Source organism: Salvelinus fontinalis, chromosome 6, assembly GCF_029448725.1.
Source record: "Salvelinus fontinalis isolate EN_2023a chromosome 6, ASM2944872v1, whole genome shotgun sequence".
In the NCBI taxonomy this organism is placed as follows: domain Eukaryota; kingdom Metazoa; phylum Chordata; class Actinopteri; order Salmoniformes; family Salmonidae; genus Salvelinus; species Salvelinus fontinalis.
In genome coordinates this window covers 24,436,317-24,462,538 of record NC_074670.1, presented here as the reverse complement: position 1 = coordinate 24,462,538, position 26,222 = coordinate 24,436,317, and the positions used below count along the sequence as shown (strand labels likewise).

Sequence of the window (26,222 nt, the reverse complement as noted above, 5' to 3'; positions counted from 1 at the left end):
CCACACAAGCCTACAAGCCACTGATGCAGACCTTTGGAACATCTACATTTTAAAAAAGTCTAATAAATCCATCCAAGTCTAAAGACACATGATATGAAGAAAATGTAGTCTATTTCAGAAGAACAGAATAGCATACTCTGAGTTGTCCTTATGTTAGGTCCTGATCTGGCTGTGCCATGTGGCTGTGGGCTACACTAGTTCATTTAGCAGACAAGATTTGCTTAGAATTCTATGGCATTATTTTAAAGTATTTTATAGTATGAAGAATACAATTGTACAAAGCTGAAAGAAATAGAAAGGATATTTTCTCCAAACGATTTGAGGGAGTGTGCACATGTGGCCATTCTGTGCTGAGCGGCTAACAAGGAAACAACTACTCCTATATGCTTCATTTATTTATGTAACTTTAGTTGTGATACAAACGTTGGGCTATATGTTTTGATGAAGTCTGTTAAATGTCTATAAATATATGTCATTGCAGGATCCTCCTGCGCCAGAAGAAGATATATATGCCAACAGCATGATACCGAGTCAGGCCAGGAGACAGGGACGCAAACAAAACCTAGAGGCCCCCAATCCGGGTCCCAAACCCCTGCCTTCCTCCAAAGCCATCTCTGAGACAGACCGAACCAGCCTGCCCAGTCCTATCGCTGACACTGCTATAGATCCAGGAGAAGGCACTGCAAAGAAGGAGGGGGATGATGTGTTTTATTCCAGTGTGATTTGGAAGAAGAAGAAGTGGATGAAGAAGAAGAATGAGGGGTCCGTGGACGGGGCAAGGGAGGCGTCTAGCGGTTCCTACCTGGAGGAAGAAAGGTGTGTGCTGGGAAATGTAGGCAGACACAGAATAAGTAAGGTACTGGAGATGGATCACCTGCAGTTTCTCTAGTTTTTCATGAATATAATGTAGGTCTATTGTACTTTCACAAAGATATTTTGCTCTTAATGAAAATATAACGCTGTTCTTTTCACCACAAAACAAATAAAAACATGAAATGTCCACCTTATTGTTCTTTATTGTAGCCTAATGTAATTGTTCACAGCATTATGATGACCTACGTTCTGTATAACCTTTAATGTTTTCAAGGTATTTAAAAACTCTTAAACTTACTCTAATATCATTGAATGCACCAATAGTATCTAACAAAAAAACAAAAAAAACTAAGGTATGTTTGAAAGCTAACAATAGAACAAACTCTTGGCCAATTGGAAAGTAGGCTCAGACAGACTCCGTGAGTTTCCTGTTTGAAAAGAACAAAGGGGAGGATGATGTAGTGGGTTTCGCTTTGTGAGAGAAACAGAGGGCCAAGACAGACGCTCCCCACCTCCTCTGAAGGTAAGGCATGATGTTAATCTCTAGTTTTATAGGGACTTGTGACAACATTTCAATGACACGTTTATAATGTTGTTTTGTAGCCTCCAGGTACACTGTGATGATTTCCAGTAACCTCTTCCCACAGGACCTAACACATAATATATAGTTTTCTAGTTATTATTCACCGGGGGCGATGTCCATAGCAACATACAGCAGTGAATGCATACATTTGTATAATTTTCTCATATTGGTCCCCCTTGGGAATCAAACCCACAACCCTGATTTTGTAAGCATCACACTCTACCAACTGAGCCACATGGCACCTGGTATTAAGTATTTATTAGGATCCCCATAAGGCAGCAGCTACTCTTCCTGAGGTACAAACAGGAACAAAAGAATTACATCTCAACAAAACAACAGCCTACATCATAAATAAAACAATACATCATACAAGACATTACATTATTACTCTATTATTACAAATATACAATATAAATGTACAATACTACAATAATACAATATTACAATACTAAAACGTGTGTGTGTGTGTGTGTGTGTGTGTGTGTGTGTGTGTGTGTGTGTGTGTGTGTGTGTGTGTGTGTGTGTGTGTGTGTGTGTGTGTGTGTGTCAAATAAAATAAATATGCTTCGTAAACTACAGGTGTAGACTAACAATGAAATGCTTACTTACAGGCCCTTCCCAACAATGCAGAATACAATAATGATAATAATAATAGAATAAAAAATTGTAACACTAAGAATAAATACACAATGAGCAACGATAGCTTGGCTATATAGATGGGGTAACACTACCGAGTCGATGGGTATGAGGTCATTGAGGTAGATATGTACATATAGGTAGGGGTAAATTGACTAGGCAACAGGATAGAATGTAGACAGTAGCAGCACCGGATGAGATGAGTGTGTAAGTGTTTAAGTGTGTGTGTGTCAGTGGAGGCTGCTGAGGGGAGGAAGGCTCATAATAATGTCTGGAACGGAGCTAATGGAATGGCATCAAACACATGGAAACCACGTGTTTGATGTATTTGATACCATTCCACTTATTTCGTTCCAGCCATTACCATGAGCCCGTCCTCCCCAATTAAGGTGCCACCAACGCCCTGTGGTGTGTGGTGAATGTATGCCTTTGTGTACGTGTTGTGTGTGTGTGTGTGAGTGATTGTGTGTGTGTGTGTGTGTGTGTGTATGTGTTGGAGTATCAGTGTCAGTATGCGTGAGTGTGTGCGCATAGTGTCTCTTCACTGTCCGCGTTGTGGCGTGAGTCGTTGTTTTATTTGTTTTTTGAAAACAGATTTTACTGTTCGCTTGAGTTATTTGAATTGGAAGAAAATTCCCTGCATTCATGGCTCTATCTCAGGGGTATTCAACCAGGGGTCAGCGGAGGTACTGCAGGGGGTCCACGAAAATACTGTATATTTTTAAGTGGATTTTTTATTTTGTTTATTTTAATGTTTTTATGAATATCGCAAGCAATAACAGAATAAACAACATTTTAATTACATACATACAGTAGAAAAGAGGAGAATATCTTGTTCCTAATAATGTCAACTTTATTTATAAACTCCTAATACTGAGCAAATTGCACTAATTGGAGTCAATTACACTCACTGGAGTATCTGACAAAGGCTTTGAAAAAGCACCCGCAAAAAGGCTACCACTACAAGTGTACAGCTGCTCTTTGTGAAAATGTGTTTGGAGTTACCTTTCTAGCTAATAGACTATGTCAGAGTTTACACTTCCTCTTCCAATTCTAACGTGGGGCGGTAAAAATAATGGAAAAAACTAAATCTATTCATTTTAAATGTTGATTGCTTCTCCTTGCCATTATCATTCGCCTGGTGATTTGACAAAACGTGCATTTCCCCCCCCCCCCCCCTAATGTATGTGTCACTGGTTTGCCTGGGAGGGGGTCCCTGGGCAAGTAAAGGTTGAAGAGCCCTGCTCCATGTAGTCAAGTGTTAGAGCTGCAGTATAGTGAGATGTTTTCATGAGAAAATATACAAAAACATGAAATATTCTGAATGTATTTATTTTGCGACTCAATCCATATTCAAACTTAAATTAAATAAAAGTACTTAATTGATTTAAAGGAAAATTCCCAAAATATTTTGCTTGTCAGCAATCTGTATTTCTGTATTTTGAAAGATCCATATCTTGAAAACTTGATTGCTGACAAGCAAAACATTATGTCAAGTATGTCAACAATGGGCTAATGAAACAAATACTAAAATATAGTTTTCCTTTAATTAACTGATTGGGTGATTGATTGTTTGTTTTATGGCTATAAACCTCAGCATCCTATCCATCACATGACATTGGGACCTTAATAGACTATAGACACCACAGACTGTAATGGACATCCTTAGATTCCTCACAGGTACATTATACACATCTTATTAAATTACTTTTGTTTGCATGGTAACATTTTATTTTTGCATCAACATGTGCATTATCTGACTTCAGTTTTCAAGCTTTAAGTTAAATGTCACTATATGTTAAATACTGTATGTGTACAGTAAATGCTACTTATTTTGCTTTGGACCAGCTGGTGCTACAGAAACTTATGAAGCTTTTATAATGGAACCCAATTATTTGTTATCCCGTCACTCTGATTATTGTGAAAGTGCTTCATGTATAAAGAAAGACGAGGACAGAACCACATGCAGTATAACCTCTGGGCACAGAATGTTTGAGATGTGCTGACTGGCTACATACAGCTAATTTGGTTTAGATGCAGTTTCATTTCACTAGTTACATTTGGCCTGCAATGAAACACTTTCTGTTGCACTGGGAAAGACAGTGCATTCAGAAAGTATCAGAGCCCTTCCCCTTTTTGTTACGTTGTAGCCTTATTCTAAAATAATGTTTATTTTCTCATCAATCAACACACAATACCCAATAATGACAAAGCGAAAACAGGTTTTTAGACATTTTTGCAAATGTATTAAAAATAAAAAACAGAAATACTTTATTTACATAAGTATTCAGACCCTTTCCTATGGGACTTGAAATTGAGCTCAGGTGCATCCTGTTTCCATTGATCATCCTTGAGATGTTTCTACAACTAGATTGGCGTCCACCTGTGGTAAATTCAATTGATTGGACATGATTTGGAAAGGCACACCTGTCTGTATGAGGTCCCACAGTTGACAGTGCATGTCAGAGCAAAAACCAAGTCATGAGGTTAAAGGAATTGTCCGTAGAGCTCCGAGAGGATTGTGTCGAGGCACAGATCTGCGAAAGGGTACCAAAAATGTCTGCAGCGTTGAAGGTCCCCTAGAACACAGTGGCCTCCATCATTCTTAAATGGAAAAAGTTTGAAACCACCAAGACGCTTCCTAGAGCTGGCCGACTGGCCAAACTCAGCAATCTGTGGAGATGGGCCTTGGTCAGGGAGGTGACGATGGTCACTCTGACAGAGTTACAGAGTTCCTCTGTGTAGATGGGAGAACCTTCCAGAAGGACAACCATCTCTGCAGCACTCCAACAATCAGGCCTTTATGGTAGAGTGGCCAGATGGATGCCACTCCTCAGTAAAAGCACATGACAGCCCGCTTGGAGTTTGCCAAATGGCACCTAAAGGACTCTCAGACCATGAGAAACAAGATACTCTGGTCTGATTAAACCAAGATTGAACTCTTTGGCCTGAATGCAAAGCTTCACATCTGGAGGAAACCAGGCACCATCCCTACGGTGAAGAATGGTGGTGGCAGCATCATGCTATGGGGATGTTTTTCAGCGGCAGTGACTGGGAGACTAGTCAGGATCGAGGGAAAGATGAACAGAGAAAAGAACAGAAAGATCCTTGATGAAAACCTGCTCAGGACCTCAGACAGGTGCAAAGGTTCACCTTCCAACAGGACAACGACCCTAAGCACACAGCTAAGAGTGGCCCAGCCAGAGCACAGACTTGAACACAGCTGCTCAGCAACACTCCCTATCCAACCTGACAGCGCTTCAGAGAATCTGCAGAGAAGAATGGGAGAAACTCCCCAAATACAGGTGTGCCAAGCTTGTAGCCTCATGCCCAAGAAGGATGTAATCACTGCCACAGGTGCTTTTTTTTAACCTTTATTTAACAAGGCAAGTCAGTTAAGAACAAATTCTTATTTTCAATGATGGTCTAAGAACAGTGGGTCAACTGCCTTGTTCAGGGGAAGAACAACAGATTTTTACCTTGTCAGCTCAGGGATTCGATCTTGCAACACTCTAACCACTCTAACCACAAGTCCAACACTCTAACCACTTAGCTACCTGCCGCCACTTCAACAAAGTACTGAGTAAAATGTCTGACTACATATGGAAATCTCATATTTCCGTTATTTAAATAAAAAAATATTTAAAAAATATAAAAATAAATAAATAAAAATGTGCAAAGATTACTAAAAACCAAAATGTACTTTGTCATTGTGGGGTATTGTGCTTAGATTGATGAGGGAAAAAACGATTGAATCCATTTTAGAAAATCAGCTGTAACGTAACAAAATGTGGAAAAAGTAAAGGGGTCTGAATTCTTTCCAAATGCACTGTACTTCTGTGGATCAACCAACTCTTCAGTTCCTCAAACTGGGGAAGGTTATTTCAACTCCACTTGATACAGCTGGCAAAGTAATGAAAGAGAACTGATACAATGTAAACTGACTTGTTAGGTCTTCTTCCTCAGGGTGCACACTTGTCTCACTTGGTCACTGTTGGATGGTGAAGGTGCCCAAGACTGTGAAGGCAGTAAATGGTAGTTGTGTAGAAGTGTCCTGTCACACCGCCCCCCACCACAGGGTCATCTGGTACCGGTATCATAGCGTTCTCTATCCCAAGGTTTATGATGGCAAGGAACCGACCAGTGTGGAGACCAGTTTTAGAGGGCGTACATCAGTGCCAGGCAATGCATCAGAGGGTGACTGTACACTGAGGGTTGAGAGTGTGACATGGACAGACAATAACCTCCAGCTCTACGTGTGGATCAACCCTGATGAGTCAGCTACACAAAATTTCCATCATCAGATCGTAAGGATTACAATTGAAAGTAAGCACACTCATGGAGAGGTGTATTAGATTGAATATTTGTTGTCGTTAAACAACTTGTGATCAGATGAACAGTACTTCATTACTTTGACATCTGTATTCAGGAGTGATAGTGGTCGGTAGCTGGAGCACTATGTTAAAACTGAATGAGAATTGCAGACAAGGAGTTAAACCATTAGTCACGGGAACTGGTAATGCCTTGTTTGCCTTTGGTTCCAGCTAATAATAATGTATTCAAACTTGCAGATAGAAAAGCTCCTGTGTTATCCATGAAGAATGCATTGGTGGATGGAGCCTTATTTCAGGCCAAATGTACTGTCTGGCATTCCTGCCCATCCTCTCCTCCATCCCTTCACTGGAGCCGTTTGCCTGTAAATTCTACAGCAGTGACTTCCATGGAGGAAAATGGAGGGCTGTGGGTGTCTACTGAGACAATACAAGGAAGAGGAACGTCCCAACTACACAAAAAAAGAGATGAAATGCACAGCTCAATTCGCTACAGTCCAAACTGAGAGTCAACCAGTCATTCTTAACATCTCATGTATGTTTTTTGGTCTTTCTTGTTTGTTCTCAGTTGTGTAATTATTCCATTCACAGGCCATCACTTAAATAAATCTACAATTTTACAGAACAAACGACCACAAAGTCACAATACATGGTTGTCTACTTTATGAACAGATGCCCCTGTTGGTGTGAAGGTGATGGTGGATGAACAGGCAATCAGTGAAGGTCATAGTGCCAACCTGGAGTGTGTTGCTGACAGCAACCCCCAGCCAGGCAGGTATGTGTGGATCAGACGACAGGGAGGCCAAAGCATCCAAATGAATACAACTCAGGGCAAAATGTCCTATCCCAACATTAGCAGAGACACCTCATTCTCCTGCATTGTCCAAAATAATATTGGATCAAATCAGTCAGCCTGGCTGTTTCTGGATGTCAACTGTAAGTATCTCATTGTATGTGTCTATGAGTGGTTGCACGGTTTCCAATGGAACTAACATTATATTTGTACACTGAGATGCTAATTCTAGCGACACATTATGGGTGTAAAATAGAAGAAAGGACTCCTTCCCACCCTAGCATAGTTCTATTGTCATTGTTTTTCACTCACAACAGGAAGGAAGACAAATGTATAGTGTCAAAACATAATTTTTTTTCTACCTTTGTGTCATTCTGTCACTCCAGTCCCCCCAGCAATCCTCTCTGACTCCACTTGCTCCTTGAAGGGTGGGATTCTGCGCTGTGTGTGTAGAGCAGAAGCCCGACCTAATGCCACTCTGCACTGGATGATCAACGGAAGCAGCACTCTCCCATCCTCCTTCACTTCCATCACCATATACAGAGAAAATATGGTGTCAGCAGAAGTCACTGGGCCTGTGGAAAGACGACCAAATGTCTCCTGCATAGCCAGTAACTCACTGGCCACTGACATCCAGCAGCTGCCCCTTGACACAAAATTCTCAGCTGGACAGTGTAAGTCAGCATTCAGTACAGAATTTCAGGTGGTTTATCTTCTGATATCATTATAATCGGCACACAGTAACAGTCATTCTTCCTCCTCTGCCTCCCCATGTGTCCCCACTCTCTCTCTTGCTCTCACTGTCTCTCTCTGTCTGTCTTTCTTTGAACACAGTTCTGCCATGGATGCTGACTGCTCTGGCAGTTGGAAGTGTCTTTCTGTGGGGAGCTGTAATGTTTGTACACAGAATACGTTGCAGAGAGAGGTTTGTATGGTTCTTGATGATGTTGTCACATATTAAACCATATTAGGTGTGTCATTTTGAACGATGTCTCCCTTCTACATTATCTGTAGACCAAAGGCCAGCTCTAATCTCCCCACTTTGGATATCCCTCTAAGGTACTCTCATTTTTGCATCTGTATTTTACATAAAACAAATAATAATGTTCAAGCTCATTGACATTGATGTTTTTTGTCTTTAAGGCAACCTGACATGTCAGAGTCCCTAAGGTACAGCAATCCCCAAAAGTAACATATGATAACCCTTTGAAGAACCCGTTTTGGTTCCTGGTAGTACCCTTTTGGTTCCAGGTAGAACCCTTTTGGGTTCCAGGTAGTACCCTTTCTACAGAGGGTTCTATATAGAACCCAAAAGGATTCTACCTGGAACCCCAAATTTTACATCTGCTCCTGCCACGCCCTCTACTGCTCATCCGGTGTCTCCTTGACCTGCCGCCACTCCCCCAGTGCTCTTTCCCTTTCTGTGTGTGTGTGTGTGTGATTGTGTGGGTAGAGACAGGTGTGCTGGAGTCAGAGCAGATCCCCACCAGCTGCAACCTGTTCCATAATCAAGACCTCTACAAATACTCAGCCCTGCCACTTCCACGCTGTCAGATCGTAATCTCTGCTCAGTCAGTCTATGTTTCTAGACGTTTTTTCCTTTTTAGATCCTGTTGTCCTGTTGTGCCTGTTTTCCCTTGCTGACGCTGTTTTCCTCTCTACTACAATTCTCCCCACTCTGACTCTGGTCCCTGTCTCCAGTCCTACTTCTCGTTAGTCCTGCTACTCTGTCCTGGATCCCCCACTCTACGGCTCCCTTGGATTCCCCTCCGGATCTGCTTACCCTGTCCCAACACGTCTCGCTCCAGCCTCAGCCTCCACACCTGTTTTACTGCAACCCGCCTGAGCTTCCCCTGGCCTGCCCTCAATCTTCCCCGTGTGTTTTAATAAATACCTTGGTTACCTCATCCCAGTCTCCTTGTCTGTTCCGCTCCGCGTGACACAAAAGGGTTCTAACTGGAACCAAAAAGGGTGTGTAGCACCTTAATTAACCCCCTAGTCAAAGGGACACCTTATGGTGACAGTTATGCAAAACTTCAATGATTTAGGCCCAGTGATGGCTGTTACACTTGGTTTATTACACCGTTGCTTATCTCATTATATACAAACCACCCATTCATTGGCTGCTTACTTGTTCTGATAAAATGAGCTAGAGAGAACATTTTTTCAAGTAAAATTAGGAGCATGTAATTAGAAAGAGGTGGACAGTCCTCCCCAACCGAGCTGAGGAGAGAAGTGACTTTAATCTGCACAAATAACTTTCTGTGAAGCCTGTGTAGCGGACAGCCTTGGACTATCCACCATATCCTCTGTTTGATGAACTGTTGATAGCGTGAGTAATACTTCAATGGCTGTTCATTATTGTTATTTAAGCCTTGGTCCTGACAGCGCACTGCCAATGTATGTAGTTAAATAGCCTAATAATGGGAGCTGATACAATCAATCTCAAAAAACAATCTAAACAATCTACATTATACCATGATGCTTTTGTTTCGACATGGCGGAGCTTGGGTTTGAACTATAAAAAATGGAATAGGAGCTGATTTCATGGATGGTTTCATTTTCATTTCAACATTTCTTCAGCAAGCTGCATCCATACATCATCATTTGAGATAATGGCTGATCTTAATTTAGAGTTGACCATTTTTCAGCCAAAACTGTGTGCTATACGATCAAATATAGATAATAGTTGCTGTCATTCTCTGCTCGTCCTCAGTTGGAAGCCATGGTGGTGAGGAGTGGGTTGATTCTGTCTGTCTACATCATCACCTTTCTGATGGGCCTGCCTGGCAACATCCTGGCACTCTGCGCCTTCAGCGTCAAGATCCGCAAAAAGCCCACTCCTACAGACATCCTCCTGCTCAACCTGACTGTGTCCGACCTTATCTTCCTGCTCTTCCTGCCCCTCAAGATGCACGAGGCAGCCTCCGGCATGGTATGGACTCTCCCCAGGCCTCTCTGCAACATTACCTCTTTCGTCTTCTTCTCCACCATCTACACCAGCTCCCTCCTGTTGATGGTGGTCAGTGTTGACCGCTACCTGTGTGTGGCCTTCCCTGTCCAGTACAGGCTCCGCCGCAAGCCCTTGTATGGAGTGGTGAGCAGCCTGGTGGTGTGGGTCTTCAGCTCGGTCCACCTCTGCTTCATCTACATCGTGGAGGACCAGACCTCATCTGAGTTCTATGTCTGCTATGACAACTTCACCCAGGAGCAGCTGAAGGTGGTGCTTCCCATGCGCTTGGAGCTGTGTGTGGTTCTATACATCGTGCCACTGCTGGTCTGTGTGTTCTGCTACCTGAACTTCATCCTCATCCTCAATAGGACCCCTAACCTTTGTGCAGAGAAAAGGAAGAGAGCCGTCGGAATGGCTATAGGGACTATACTTGTTTTTGTTGTCTGCTTCCTGCCCTATAACGTCACCCATGTACAGGGGTTCGTCATCCAAGACAACGTGGAGTGGCGGCTCTACGCTCTGCTCCTGACCACGGTCAACACCGTCCTGGATCCTGTGACGTTCTATTTCTCCTCCTCCATGTTCCAGGCCACCATGAAGAGGATCCTGACTGGGAAGCGAAGGAACAGCTCCCCTTGTGTCTTCATGACAGCTCAAAACAACACTAGAGACATAGAGGGACACAGTAACCCACCCACAACTGAGGGAGGTTTGTCTGACAAGTGACAGAGCTTTTAATGACAATTGAAGACTGCCTAATATGGATGCCATATTATGGGGCAGACAGTCACCAGTTCACAGACAATGATGTAGACTAGAGAGAGACCTGCCAGCAGCATACCTGCCAGCAGAATACCAACCTACATCCCACTGCTCACTTAACTATGAAGCTAAGCAGGGTTGGTCCTAGTTGGTCCCTGGATGGAGACCAGATGCTGCTGGAATGGGATGTCAAATGGGTCTCTTGGCTCTCAGTGGTCACAAAGAGCCCATGGCACTTATAATTAGAGTAGGGGTGTCAACCCCAGTGTCCTGGCTAAATTCCCAATCTGGACCGCATACCATCATGGCCACCTAATTATCCCCAGGTTACAATTGGCTCATTCATTCCCCTCCTCTCCCCTGTAACTTTTACCCAGGTTGTTGCTGTAAATGAGAATGTGTTCTAAGTCAACATACCTGGGAAAATACGGGTAAAATAAAAACCTGAAAGGTTCATTGTAAAGCTGCCAATCTTTACATAACTTTTCTCTTTGAAAGAGTATTGCTTTTCAGCACATTACTATTTGTAACTTGTTATTATACAGTAACGTAAACTCACTCACTTTTGTACATCGCCTTGGTCTGTACAATTGACCTTATTTTAGCGCCCAAAAAAACCTAACACTTCCAGATCAACTGTAATGTCAATACCATTGTAAAGCACAATTTCTCCACTTTCCAACAGAATCAATTACATGAACTCCACGCTGCCCGTTTCTGCATGATTCAAGAAGGCAACGACCTCCGTCGGGTCTTTTTAAAAATGGCGGGTGGGGAAGCGAAACTAATGCGTGGTAGTGAGAAGGAGAGATATGTGTGGCAATACTGCTTTTTTCACTCGATCTGTCCAACTTATCACCTTATCGCCTCTAAAGTGTAAATAAAACACTATATATCTATATATTTATATAATGTGTCATTGCATACCTATTTGAAGGTTTGTGTCGAATTTGAATCGGGTTTTTAGGGCGGTGCTAAAGTGATCTTCAGAAGTAAACAGCGGCTTTGAGAGTCATGATGCTTGCAGTGATGATGCAAAGAATGACTAGGTATCCCCCCCTTATCCCCGCCTTTGTCCATTTCTTGTTTTTAAACGATGAGAGAAGTGCTACACCTGGTGTAGAGAGATTGTAAGACAGAAATAGTTGCTTTATAAGTGCTGTACGTTATGGCATGACACGTCACGATGTAACGGAGGGTCAGTTTTTTCAACTTTTCTCCAATACTATAGAGCCATTACCATGTCGATCAACGCTTGAATAGAAACGTAGTTCACACCCCATATTTTGAAGTCAACACAGTCGCTACAGCCCCATAAGTTTTCTTTGCAGCCTCGTTTGAATGTCGCGGTTGCGCAAATTTGTACAGAATGGGGTGAGTTTACGTTAATTATTGATGAAGTGACAACAAAATGCTAATAGATTATTCCAACCCTGAGCCACAACCACATGGACACATACAGTAACAATTAGTGGTTTGTTGCTACAGTACTCGTCAAGTGTTAGCAAAATGCTAATACACATATGATGTTACATCAACCTTGGGCACATGGAAAAATAAATGTTAGGATTCTGTTATCATTTACATGACTGTTCTCTTGGGAAGGCAATGTATGTTTCCACACTATTTACAAAATCGATATTGAAATTAGACATTGGTAGTTCACTCCCTCCTACACATACGTCATATCAGATGTAAGCACAGCAATGTTTTGCATTTTAGTTAATCGTTACCATGCACTCGCACCTCCTCATGTTTGCACTGTTCAATACGTCTGCGGTGCACTCAAACAGGTCTGCTTGGCTGCTATATATGCTAGAAAATTGAAATAGAACATTCTGCTGTTTTGACCAAAGTAATGACCTCCTTGGGAAGCTTGAATACACTTGGCTGAGCTCTCTAATTCCCGATTAAAAATAAATACACATCTACAGCCAGGTAGGTTATGACCATTTGGAATTAAGAATGTGTTTTCCTTCTCCCTTTAAGGTTTTCACTGTTGAGCTGCAAGTGTACTGTGGGGAGGATGTAGCTATACGCATATGTGATTCCTTCATTGGTAATAAGAAGTTGGCTGAGATATTGTAACAAAAATACATTGATAATTGAAAACAGCTACATTTGTATGATTATAAAATATGATTATTGGGCACCCTGAATGTGTTCTTTTTGGTTTTGTTCATCTTATAGCTTCAGAGCCATGGTGTGGGTGAAAAGTGAGGTGATTCTATCCATCTACATCATCACCTTCCTGATGGGCCTGCCTGCCAACATCCTGGCGCTCTACGCCTTCAGCGTCAAGATCCACAACAAGCCCACTCCCACAGACATCCTCCTGCTCAACCTGATTGTGTCCGACCTCCTCTTTCTTCTCTTCCTGCCTCTCAAGATGTACGAGGCGGCCTCCGGCATGCTGTGGAAACTGCCCGAGTTCCTCTGCTCCATTGCTTCCTACACCTTCTTCTCCACTATCTACACCAGTTCTCTCCTGTTGATGGCTGTCAGTGTGGTCCGTTACCTGGCGGTGGCCTATCCCGTCACCTACCACCAACTTCACAAACCTTTCTATTCTGTGGTGGCCAGCACAATCATCTGGTTTCTCTCCACCGCACACTGCAGCATCGTGTTCATCATCCAGCACCACCCGGACCTCTCCACAAGCAACACCTCCGTCTGCTACGAGAACTTCACCGAACAACAGCTGGCCATCCTCCTCCCGGTGCGTCTGGAGTTCTTCGTCATGCTCTGCTTGGTTCCTCTCATGGTTTGCATCTTCTGCTACCTCCGCTTAATCTGGATCCTGTACATGCTCCCCAGGATCAGCCCGGGCCAGAAGCAGAAGGCCATCGGGATGGCGCTGGGTACTCTGGCCGTCTTCCTTGTGTGTGTCTTTCCCTACAACTTCTCCCATGTGCTGGGTTTCTTCACAGGCTCCAGCCCCTCGTGGAGGTACTACACCCTGCTGCTCAGCGCCTTCAACACCTGCCTGGACCCTATCATCTTCTACTTCTCCTCCTCTGCTTTCCGCATCACTACCAAGACGGCCATCTGCAAGATGCTGGGACTGCGACAGGGTCAGGCTGCAGTCCAAAAGGAAAGCACAATAGCCGATATGGGCCAAGAGTAGAAAATGTTGTCACCTTACTCCATCCAGTAAGTGCCTTTAGTGTAATTTTGTCAAAAATAACTATTCATTTCACCAAATGTTTTAATTCTGTCATAAAGAGAAAATGTTCAACTTCATAAAAAAACATGTTTTCCCATCTCAAGCGGTTCAATTGAGAAGAATAACTATACAAATTCAATTTAAAGTGACAGGATTGACTGTAATAGGGTTAACAATGTTATCTTAAATCCGCCATAACTCCCTTTGTGACAGGGGGAATGGAAGCAGGTGGTGTGCAACAGCGGGAGGCAATTGCATGAGTTCAACAAAAACATTTCTAGTAACTTGTTAAAAACATTTCTAGCCTATCTATCTATGGGTAACACGGGGTTGATGGGTTATGCTTGACGTGCTCAGTTTTCCAGCACAAAATAAATGGCCTAAAAAAGTAGAACCAGCTCACCTGCTTTTTACACTATGATATGGCTATACTACTAGATGGTATGTTTTTCTTTTGATTTAATCACTTAAAAACGAATAGTTTTACCATATTAAAACATGAGTTCAGTTCATGTTACAGGGTTAACATAAACCTGAGGGACACATGTAAATGAATCATTAAATAAGTAAAAATCTTCAGCCATTACTTTCCTAAAGTAACAAAACTTGTAATTAAGTAGATATATTTCGTAGAAGGTGAACAAAGAGGATATTGGACATGCCAAATGGGGATTTTCAGAGAAAAACAAATACCTTACTTGAATGAAAACACACTGCTATTAGAATGTGTAAAAAAAATAAAATGTAAAGGCTTGGCTTAGTTAAAGCATAGATGTATGTGATTCCATTGAAATTACAAAAGGCACTCTATTCGTGGAGAGACCTAGCTACGTATACGCAGTATATTTCAAGATAATATGTCGTTTGTGTTTTACACATTTCTGTGAACTGTACCTTTTTTGCCAAAGTCATTCATATTTAAATGTTTAAATGTTTACATTCCATTTACAAAAGTGAGCACTTCATACATGATTCATGTGTTTCATCACAGTAGCTTCTGTTACCCTTTTGAATTGCACACTATGTGAAAGCTTGGTTGTCATCCTTTAAAATGATAAACTTGTTTGGTTAGAGTCTGTGCTGTGTTACCCATTTTAATTGACACATAATGCTAAATATTTTCTACCTCCATTTGTATCGGCATGAATCTGCTAACATATTTGTGTTGCAAAGACCTTTCTGTATTCAAGAGTTTCAAGGCTGAATGTAACAAAGAGTATAAATGTTTTACTGCTAAAGAGAGTTATAGCTTTATTAAAATGACACGTAAACTGCTCAGGCAGAATCAAACATTTGTATTCATCTTTGGTTCTCAATTTTCCAGTACAGTTTCTATATTTCAGGGATATGTCTATTGGTGTAAGCTTGATTCTTTCATCGTGTTGGATTTGCGGGGCCAAAATGTCCCGATTTTTTTTCACTGGCTTTCCTCTCTCTTTTAGCGTGGGCCCACCACTCTCCTGCATTCATGCATTCTGTAGGCACACATGTAAAATATTCCTGCAAAAGAAAAAATTGTAAATCAACAACTGTCCAGCATCCATGCTACTTGAGGTAGCTCCCAAATAGATAGATAAAGAATAGGGTCTTACCTGTTATCAATGAATACCAGCATTGTCTGCATGTTTCATCAATAAAACTACAACAATTGATGATATTCTGCAGAGTTTGGTTTGACGATTCGACTAGCATTTTTGGATTTCAAATCATGACTTAGGAGATGAGAAGAACATGTGCCATTTGATTCTAGTTTGGCTTATCCACAGAGAACAGAGGGCACACTCCTATATTTGCCATTGATCGCTTATGTGACAGCGAGTACAGTCAATAGCACAATAGAAAAAAAGAAAGTCTATATACAGTGTATGCAAATGGCGTGAGGAGGTAAGACAATAAATAGGCCATAGCAGTAAAGTAATTACAATTTAGCAGATTAACACTGGAGTGATAGATGAGCAGATGATGAAGAGCAGATGATGATGTGCAAGTAGTGAAACTGGTGTGCAAAAGAGCAGAAAAGTAAATAAAAACAATATGGGGATGAGGTAGGTAGATTGGGTGGTCTATTTACAGATTGACTATGTACAGCTGCAGCGATCGGTTAGCTGCTCAGATAGCTGATGTTTAAAGTTAGTGAGGGAAATGTAAGTCTCCAGCTTCAGCGATTTTTGCAATTTGTTCCAGTCACTGGCAGCAGAGAACTGGAAGGAAAGGCGGCCAAAGAAGGTGTTGGCTTTGGGGATGATCAGTGAGATATACCTGCTGGAGCACGTGCTACGGGTGGGTGTTGTTATCGTGACCAGTGAGCTGAGATAAGGTGGAGCTTTACCTAGCATAAACTTATAGATGACCTGGAGCCAGTGGGTCTGGCAACGAATATGTAGCGAGGGCCAGCCAACTAGAGCATACTGGTTGCAGTGGTGGGTGGTATAAGGGGCTTTGGTAACAAAATGGATGGCACTGTGATAGACTGCATCCAGTTTGCTGAGTAGACTATTGGAAGCTATTTTGTAGATGACATCGCCGAAGTCAAGGATCGGTAGGACAGTCAGTTTTACAAGGGTAAGTTTGGCGATGTGAGTGAAGGAGGCTTTGTTTGGAAATAGAAAGCAGATTTGATTTTGGATTGGAGATGTTTGATATGAGTTTGAAGGAGAGTTTACAGTCTAGCCAGACACCTAGGTATTTGTAGTTGTCCACGTATTCTAGGTCAGAACCTTCCAGAGTAGTGATGCTAGATGGGCGGGCGGGTGCGGGCAGCGAACGGTTGAAAAGCATGCATTTGGTTTTACTCACGTTTCAGAGCAGTTGGAGGCCACAGAAGGAGTGTTGTATGGCATTTTCACGTTTGGATGAAAAGCATACCTAAATTCAACTGCCAGCTACTCATCCCCAGAAGATAAGATATGTATATTATTAGTAGATTTGGATAGAAAACACTCTGAAGTTTCTAAAACTGTTTGAATCATGTCTGTGAGTATAACATAGCTTATTTAGCAGGCGAAACCCCGAGGACAAACCATTCAGATTTGTTTTTTTTGAGGTCACTCTCTTTTCAATGAGTTTTCATTGGGAATACAGATTTCTAATTGACCTTCTTGCAGTTCCTACCGCTTCCACTGGATGTCAACAGTCTTTAGGAATTGGTTGAGGTTTTTTCCTTTGTGTAATGAAGAAGTACGGCCATCTTGAACGAGGGTCACTGGAAGTGTACTGTTAGTTAGAGGCATGTGACCAGAAAGCCAGCTACAGTTTGTTTTAATCCTGTATTGAACACAGATCATCCCGTCTTCAATTTGATCGATTATTTACGTAAAAAAATACCTAAAGTTGAATTACAAAAGTAGTTTGAAATGTTTTGACAAAGTTTACAGGTAACTTTTGAGATAAATAAATGGGCATTTTGGATATATATATATCGACGGAATTAATCGAACAAAAGGACCATTTGTGATGTTTATGGGAAATATTGGAGTGCCAACAACAAAAACTCGTCAAATGTAAGGCATGGGTTGAAATATGCTTCTCTCTTTGTTTACTCTGTTGCTATCCTCAGATAATGGCATTGTTTGCTTTCGCCGAAAAGCCTATTTGAATTCTGACATGTTGGTTGGATTCACAACCAGTGTAGCTTTAATTTGGTATCTTTCATGTGTGATTTAATGAAAGTTAGATTTTTATAGTAATTTATTTGAATTTGGCGCTCTGCATTTTCTCTGGCTTTAGGCCAAGTGAGACAGTAGCGTCCCTCCTAAACTCAGATTTTTGGATAGAAATATGAACTTTACCGTACAAAACATACATGTATTGTGTAACATGAAGTCCTATGAGTGTCATCTGATGAAGATCATCAAAGGTTAGTGATTCATTTTATTTGAATTTTATCTTGAATTCTGACATGTTGGCTGGATTCACAACAAGTGTAGCTTTAATTTGGTATCTTTCATGTGTGATTTCATGAAAGTTAGATTTTTATAGTAATTTATTTGAATTTGGCGCTCTGCATTTTTACTGGCTTTTGGACAAGTGGGACGTTAGCGTCCCACATATCCCAGAGAAGTTAACACAGTGTCCGAAGAAGGGCCAGATGTATACAGAATGGTGTCGTCTGCATAGAGGTGGATCTGGGAATCACCCGCAGCAAGAGCGACATTGTTGATATATACAGATAAAAGAGTCGGCCCGAGAATTGAACCCTGTGCCACACCCCATAGAGACTGCCAAAGGTCCGGACAACAGGCCCTCCGATTTGGCACACTGAAGTCTGTCTGCGAAGTAGTTGGTGAACCAGGCGAGGCAGTCATTTGAGAAACCAAGGCTATTGAGTCTGCCGATAAGAATACGGTGATTGACAGAGTCGAAAGCCTTGGCCAGGTCGATGAAGACGGCTGCACAGTACTGTCTTTTATCGATGGCGGATATGATATCGTTTAGTACCTTGAGCGTGGCTGAGGTGCACCCATAACGAGCTCGGAAACCGGATTGCACAGCGGAGAAAGTACGGTGGGATTCGAAATAGTCAGTGATCTGTTTATTAACTTCTTTGGGCTAGGGGCCAGTATTTCGAAGTTTGGATGACAAACGTGCCCAAAGTAAACTGCCTGTTCCTCAGGCCCAGAAGCTAGGATATGCATATGTAGCATTGGAAAGACAACACTCTGAAGTTTCTAAAACTGTTAAAATATTGTCTGTGGGTATAAAAGAACTGATTTGGCAGGCGAAACCCCGAGGACAATCCATCCAGGATATTTTTTTTTTAGGTCATTGGACTTTTCAATGCTCTTCTATGGGAAAGTCTGATAATTAGGATTGCAGTTCCTATGACTTCCACTAGATGTCAACAGTCTTTAGAAATAGTTTCATGCTCTAAAGACTCTAGTCTTTGGCGCGAGTGAATGAGTGCACGCTCCTCATTCTTTTTCTCCGGTATTGAACACTGTATATTCCGTCTTAAATTTGATCGATTATTTACATATTAGGGTACCTGAGGTTGGATTAGAAAAGTTGTTTGAATTGTTCGGACGAGGTTTACAGGTAACTTTTTAGATTCCTTTGTGGGCATGTTGGGCGAGTTGGATCAGGTGGATTTCTGAATCAAACGCGCAAAATAAACTGACATTTTTGGGATATAAAGAAGGACTTTATCGAACAAAACAACCATTTATTGTATAACTGGGACCCTTTGGATTGCAAAAAGATGAAGATCTTCAAAGGTAAGTGATATATTTTATTTTTGTGACACCTGTGCAGGTTATGAATTCATGTTAATGCAGGAAGTGGGTGAGGCGCTGTCCTCAGACAATCAAATACTATGCTTTCAAAGCCTATTGTAAATCGGACAAAGCGGTTCAATTACCAAGATTCTAAGCTATAGAATGGTGTATAACACTTGCATTTTTATGAATGTTTAATATTACTACTTTTGAATTTTGAATTTCACGCTCTGCGATTTCACCGGATGTAGTCGAGGTGGGACGCTAGCTTCCCAATGATCCGAAATAAGTTAACTTGGCTTTCGAAGACTTTAGAAATGCAGGGCAGGATGGATATAGGTCTATAACAGTTTGGGTCTAGTGTCACTCCCTTTAAAGAGGGAGATGACCGCGGCAGCTTTCCAATCTTTAGGGATCTCGGATGATATGAAAGAGAGGTTGAACAGACTGGTAATAGGGGTTGCAACAATGGCGGCGGATCATTTTAGAAAGAGAGGGTCCAGATTGTCTAGCCCAGCCGATTTGTACGGGTCCAGGTTTTGCAGCTCAGTCAGAACATCTGCTATCCGGATTTGGGTGAAGGAGAAGCTGGGGAGGCTCAGGCAAGTAGCTGCAGCGGGTGCAGCGCTGTTGGCCAGGGTTGGGGTAGAAAGGAGGAAAGCATGGCCAGCCGTAGAGAAATGCTTATTGAAATTTTTGATTACCGTGGATTTATTGGTGGTGACCGTGTTTCCTAGCCTCAGTGCAGTGGGCAGCTGGGAGGGGGTGCTCTTGTTCTCCATGGACTTTACAGTGTCCCAAAACTTTTGGGCGTTAGAGCTACAGGATGCAAATTTCTGGTTGAAAAAGCTAGCCTTGCTTTCCTGACTGACTGCGTGTATTGGTTCCTGACTTCCCTGAAAAGTTGCATATCGCGGGAACTATTCGATACTATTACAGTACGCCGCAGGATGTTTTTGTGCTGGTCAAGGGCAGTCAGGTCTGGATTGAACCAAGGGCTATATCTGTTCTTAGTTCTACATTTTTTGAAAGGGGCAAGCTTATTTAAGATGGTGATGAAATTACTTTTAAAAAACAACCAGGCATCCTCTACTGACGGGATAAGGTCAATATCCTTCCAGGATACCCGGGCCAGGTCGATTAGAAAGGCCTGCTCACAGAAGTGGTTTAGGGAGCGTTTGACAGTGATGAGGTGTGGTCGTTTGACCGCAGACCCATAGCGGACGCAGGCAATGAGGCAGTGATCGCTGAGATCCTGATTGAAAACAGCAGATGTGTATTTGGAGGGCAAGTTGGTCAGGATATGTTTACGGATTTAGGGTTATACCTGGTGGTTTCCTTGGTAATTTATGTGAGATTGAGGGCATCTAGCTTAGATTGTAGGACTGCTGGGGTGTTAAGCATATCCCAGTTTAGGTCACCTAACAGAACAAACTCTGAATATAAATGGGGGGCAATCAATTCACATATGGTGTCCGGGGCACAGCTGGGAGCTGAGGGGGGTCTATAACTGACGGCAACAGTGAGATACTTATTTCTGGAGAGATTCATTTTTTAAATTAGAAGCTCGAATTGTTTGGACATAGACCTGGAAAGTATGACAGAACTTTGCAAGCTATCTCTGCAGTAGATTGCATCTCCTCCCCCTTTGGCAGTTCTACCTTGACGGAAAATGTTGTAGTTGGGTATGGAAATCTCAGAATTTTTGGTGGCCTTCCTAAGCCAGGATTCAGACATGGCAAGAACATCAGGGTTGGCGGAGTGTGCTAAATCAGTGAGTAAAACAAACTTAGGGAGGAGGCTTCTGATGTTAACATGCATGAAACCAAGGCTTTTTCGATTACAGAAGTCAACAAATGAGAGTGCCTGGGGACATGCTGGGCCTGGGTTAACCTCCACATTACCCGAGGAACAGAGGAGGAGTAGGATGAGGGTACGGCTAAAGGCTAGCAAAACTGGTCGTCTAGTGCGTTGGGGACAGAGAATAAAGTAGTTGGCATATTATCTTCTTCTATACATTTATCCGCAGTCTGTAAACAAAAGGAAAAGGTGCATACAGCCACCTACTGTGCGGGATTGTGTTTTTTGTCAGAACAGCCATACAATCAAAGTTGGTGATTTACTGCCACCTGCAGTGTTGGAATATTTGCTCAGGAGTATAATTCTTTGGCTGATCCCTCCTGCTGATCTGGATGGAATTCTTTGATCCTTCCTTAACCTATAGGAAGTCTCACCCAGTTGACACCTTTTAAATGGTGTAAGCTTTTAATGGTGCTGCCCATTCTAAAACAGACTTTCTGGCGAGTGTGACCTCTATCCATATTTATGTCTTTTTTTTTTTTTACCTGCAAAGAAGGTCATGAGCAGTGCCACCCAGCCCAGTATGTAGGACCAAGAGAAGCGCCAGTCACCGAATCGCTTCCCCAGGAAGTTCACCGTCACTCCAGTGTAGATGGCCATTGCAAGCAGAACAAATAGAGCTGGCGGAGAGTTAATACAGGACAAATTCAAATTCGGACTCCCAATTTACAGTAGACAGAATTGTAGGTAAAATGGCGGTCGGGTCTGTAAACAGAGGCAAAATGATTTGTCCTGGATTCATTTACATTTGTGTATTGATGCTGTGACTATTTGTGTATTGTGTCTAGCTCTGTTAGCTTCGCAATGTCCAGTGGACTCACTGGAGACGAAGAACATGATCCCTGCAGCGAAGGATCGGTTGAACCTCTCGAAGGCGGAGAAATGGGCAAAGGAGAGAATGCCGGCGATGATGCCGGCGAAGCACGACATGGCCGACAGGATCATGAAGGCACGGGTGGCATTCCAGTAGGCTAAGGATATATATATATAGAGAGAGAGGAATAAAACAAGAAAAAGAGAGGACAGATACAATTTCAAAGGTTGGAGAAAGTCGCAAGCCCACACGCATGTGAAAACGGTGTCTTGACCCATTCATTCAGTCTAATGCTCCAAATATTATTTTTCACCTAAACTAGTACCAGCCAATTAGGGCCAACGGGTGCATGATTTGCCTCCACAGTTAACTGTAAAACATATTGAGTCTAAAAAACGTATTGATTCTATTGAGTCTGAGTCTAATGACACATGTTGCTATTTCAGTCATTCAGTCATCTCCTTCATTACAGTCCTCCTTGGTAGTCCTGAACATGGGTAAGACAGGCATACATATTAGGAAGTCATTCAACTAAGGGAGTTTCGTCTGACAACTGAGGGACTTCCTAATATGGATGCCGTACAGGCAGTCCCAGTGGTGCTATCGGTCCCCAGTGTGCCCCACTCACCGATGCTGTCTGTCTGCATGTAGCACTTGCCCGACATGCAATACCTCCACAGGCCCTGGTGGGCGAAGCTGCCCGACAGGCGGTACTGCATCCAGTAGTCTGTCGCAGTTGAGACCACCAGCAGGATGTTCCCCACTATGGCGCAGAACAGGCCCCCTCCCATAAAGCTGTGCATCCTGAGTGACACTGCGACGGTGGCGAGGCTCTACGCACTGCAGCGCACAGAAAGGCAGAGGGACAGGGTCAATGGCACAGTCAATACAGGGAAACATCAGGCACAGGCAACACAGTCAACCATGGGGCACAGGCAACACAGTCAACCATGCGGCACAGGCAACACAGTCAACCATGCGGCACAGGCAACACAGTCAACCATGGGGCACAGGCAACACAGTCAAACATGGGGCACAGGCAACACAGTCAACCATGCGGCACAGGCAACACAGTCAACCATGCGGGACAGGCAACACAGTCAACCATGGGGCACAGGCAACACAGTCAACCATGCGGCACAGGCAACACAGTCAACCATGCGGCACAGGCAACACAGTCAACCATGCGGCACAGGCAACACAGTCAACCATGCGGCACAGGCAACACAGTCAACCATGCGGGACAGGCAACACAGTCAACCATTGGGGCACAGGCAACACAGTCAACCATGCGGCACAGGCAACACAGTCAACCATGGGGCACAGGCAACACAGTCAACCATAGTCAACCAGGCAACACAGTCAACTATGGGGCACAGGCAACACAGTCAACCATAGTCAACCAGGCAACACAGTCAACCATGGGGCACAGGCAACACAGTCAACCATAGTCAACCAGGCAACACAGTCAACTATGGGGCACAGGCAACACAGTCAACCATAGTCAACCAGGCAACACAGTCAACCATGGGGCACAGGCAACACAGTCAACTATGGGGCACAGGCAACACAGTCAACCATAGTCAACCAGGCAACACAGTCAACCATGGGGCACAGGCAACACAGTCAACTATGGGGCACAGGCAATAGAGGCGGCTATTGGACGATGCAATATTTTGCGGATGCCTTCAAGGTCCTACTACACAAAGTTGCAGGCAGCCAGGGTTGGGGTCAATTCCATTTTAATTCAGTGAATTCAGGAAGTGAATTGCATGTCCAGAAGTACAAATAGCTGCTTATCGTTATCATTATTTTAAAAAATGTAACTTCCTGGATTGACTGAACTGAAATAGAACTGATCCCAGTACTGCAGGCCACAATGCCGCACATTGTGCCCACACACTAAACACAACACACAGACCTAGACAGACACATCAATGGTGCGTAGAACCAGACAATGCAGGCAATGCTTCACTCAGCAACAGCGCAGAGACGTGACACACACTCAGCACAAACCAGATGAAACAACCCTGTATCACTTCCTTATTTGCAGAGACACGCAAACATGTGTCATATTCAATAGCACGGGATGGCAAAGTGTCTCTGTAGTTGCACAGAGACCGTATGGACCCTATTTTGAACTGTACATGTTCAATTTCTGTATCAGTCAACACTGTGCAATCCAATTACGCTATCCATTACCCGCATGCATTGTAGAGATGTCAGCTCAGTTACCTCAAACACATATAAAAATACACAAACACTCCACAAGCGTGGTTATACTGAAATATCGAAGTGTTACATGTCAAAGTGAGAGTGGAGGATAGGCGGCTCCAAAAAAATGCTTATGTAGAACTAACCAACAACAAATGATGGATATAAAAGCTGGATATAAAATTTCCTGAGACAGTGATTCATGACCATCCAGCCAACAGTCATAACACCTCTGGAACATCTCCCTGTTTCCAGATGATAAAACGTCCATAGAGATTCCTTTAGGGTTGAGGAAACGCAGAGCTAACTGTCTTACTCATTGTTCTTGCACCCGAGGCGGAACTAGAAAATAAACATTCAGTTCAGTGGTTCAACGCAAAGTGAATACTATTTGCAACACAGTCAGACCAATCACCAAGGCCCTATGTACTGCAGAGACCAATGGATGCCTCGTACTTTTTGCATCCATCTTGGCCATCCATTCCATGTATTACATGTGCTACATTCAACATGCTTGCATTGAACGTTACTTGAGGTCAAGCGTTGAAGTCAATATCTCTGGAATGCTCAATTGGTTGTGATTGCATTTATTTTAATGCATACTTTGACATAAAATGACATGACAATGATTGAAGAAAAATAATTGACTTATTTCGCTTTAGAGACTCAAGCATTATCTCATTCTGATTAGCACTGAAGGATTTCAATGTAATTAGCCCTTAACCATTTAATTGCACTTCAGACCAAGTCTTCCTTAGTCTTAGAAAAATATGCTTACATTCAGTAGCTCTGCTATTTTTCTCCATGGACAGAAGTGTCCCTCTTTGCCCACCTGTGCCCCATATGGCTACAATGCTTTACTCCACACAGATTTACTGTATACGCTTGCTTATTAGTCCAATCAGCCCAATCTGGCAACACAACATAACAGCACCGGGAGTAAAGTACCAGGATGCATCTTACCTGAGTTCTTCAGGATAAATAAACCCTCTTAAGTGTCAACCTTTCCGCAGGGAAAGACTGAGAGAGAAAGAGAGAGAGTGCAAGCCTGGAGTGAGCAAAAAGTCAAAGAGGACACCCTAGGCTGAATTCCAAAAAGTTATCCGCTCCACTTTTCTGTCTATGGAGGCAAAATCCTTTACAACAACCAGCAGCGAGAACAAATGCACTTGAGCTGGTGGGCGCAGAGGCACGTGGCTCTTTCCCATTGAGCGACCACAAGGACTGTTGGAGGGGGAATTGGGTTGATAGTGGTGGATGGGGGGGGGGGGGGGGGGGGTGAGGCCGCCACCGGTGTGCCGTGGTCTCCTTTCTGTTGTTCTCTCTGGTGTTCTAGAACTGTGGATGTGCAGAGGCTTGCAGTACTGCGGGTGGTCAATGCAACATGCTGAAGCTCACACTTTATTTCAGTTGGAGGAGGCGACTGTCGTCTGTGGGCTGGGTTAGGGTCATGAGAGCAGATACACGCTTAGAGAGAGCCCACACGCGTGGCTTAAATGAACTCCCTCTCTCCATCTCGCTCTCTCACGCACGCATTGACACGCACTCACATGCACCTGCTCACAGACACACACAATGTCAACATGGATACGCAGTGTCATCATGACATCGCAGGCGCTGATGATCACTTGTCATTTATTCAAAATGATCTGTTGCCAAGTGATTACAATGTTATTATTTACACACGATTTCCATGCATGCATATTAGATAACTTGCAGTCAGACAAATTGGTTTGATCTGTCAACAAGGAGCTTAATTAAGTATTAACGTTCATGACCAGAATTCAAGGAGATAAAAATGTATGATAAATATATACACCAGTGAACTGTACCAACGCAGAGGGTGAAACAGAACTGATTGTGTGTCTGTCTCCCAGTTATTTAGCTCCAGGCCTCATTGACCTCAAATCCAGTGAACAAGGGGCCTCTGGGCTGCCTAAACAAACACAGGAAATGATTCGACGATGAGCATTCAAAGATGTTCTCGAGTCCAATTCCCACTGACCTCTTGCTCTAATAAACATCTTTCCATATCTATTGGTCTGTGTGCTAGTGTGTCTTTTAATATCTCCCATCTCCAAATA

The 26,222-nt window shown here is 43.0% G+C and overlaps 3 protein-coding genes across 3 annotated transcripts; 2 read left to right on the top strand and 1 right to left on the bottom strand.

The window, feature by feature from the left end:
* The first annotated feature begins 1,292 nt into the window (after positions 1 to 1,292).
* LOC129857405 (free fatty acid receptor 2-like) lies at positions 1,293 to 13,013 on the top strand. Its single transcript, XM_055925627.1, has 8 exons — positions 1,293 to 1,336; positions 5,999 to 6,358; positions 6,604 to 6,898; positions 7,036 to 7,299; positions 7,543 to 7,830; positions 7,991 to 8,081; positions 8,171 to 8,727; positions 8,858 to 13,013. Exon 8 carries the CDS (start codon positions 9,882 to 9,884, stop codon positions 10,833 to 10,835), a length of 954 nt encoding a protein of 317 aa, XP_055781602.1. The 5' UTR covers positions 1,293 to 1,336; positions 5,999 to 6,358; positions 6,604 to 6,898; positions 7,036 to 7,299; positions 7,543 to 7,830; positions 7,991 to 8,081; positions 8,171 to 8,727; positions 8,858 to 9,881; the 3' UTR covers positions 10,836 to 13,013.
* Positions 13,014 to 13,023: 10 nt separating this feature from the next.
* LOC129857404 (free fatty acid receptor 2-like) lies at positions 13,024 to 15,591 on the top strand. The gene has a single exon (XM_055925626.1). The coding sequence runs from the start codon at positions 13,030 to 13,032 to the stop codon at positions 13,996 to 13,998; it is 969 nt and encodes a 322-aa protein (XP_055781601.1). The 5' UTR covers positions 13,024 to 13,029; the 3' UTR covers positions 13,999 to 15,591.
* lim2.5 (lens intrinsic membrane protein 2.5) lies at positions 15,422 to 25,290 on the bottom strand. Its single transcript, XM_055925628.1, has 5 exons — positions 25,102 to 25,290; positions 22,553 to 22,764; positions 21,932 to 22,081; positions 21,596 to 21,730; positions 15,422 to 15,537 (listed from the first exon to the last, which is right to left on the bottom strand). Exons 2-5 carry the CDS (start codon positions 22,725 to 22,727, stop codon positions 15,476 to 15,478), a joined length of 522 nt encoding a protein of 173 aa, XP_055781603.1. The 5' UTR covers positions 22,728 to 22,764; positions 25,102 to 25,290; the 3' UTR covers positions 15,422 to 15,475.
* Positions 25,291 to 26,222: the final 932 nt, after the last annotated feature.

Excerpts from the sequence above, each read along its gene's own strand:
- LOC129857405 (XM_055925627.1), top strand. The coding sequence starts at position 9,882 with ATGGTGGTGAGGAGTGGGTTGATTCTGTCTGTCTACATCATCACCTTT.
- LOC129857404 (XM_055925626.1), top strand. The coding sequence starts at position 13,030 with ATGTGTTCTTTTTGGTTTTGTTCATCTTATAGCTTCAGAGCCATGGTG.
- lim2.5 (XM_055925628.1), bottom strand. The coding sequence starts at position 22,727 with ATGCACAGCTTTATGGGAGGGGGCCTGTTCTGCGCCATAGTGGGGAAC. Across the intron at positions 21,731-21,931 it reads GATCATGTTCTTCGTCTCCA|CTCTATTTGTTCTGCTTGCA; the intron begins GTGAGTCCACTG and ends ACTCTCCGCCAG. Across the intron at positions 15,538-21,595 it reads GCTCATGACCTTCTTTGCAG|GAATATTTTACATGTGTGCC; the intron begins GTAAAAAAAAAA and ends TTTCTTTTGCAG.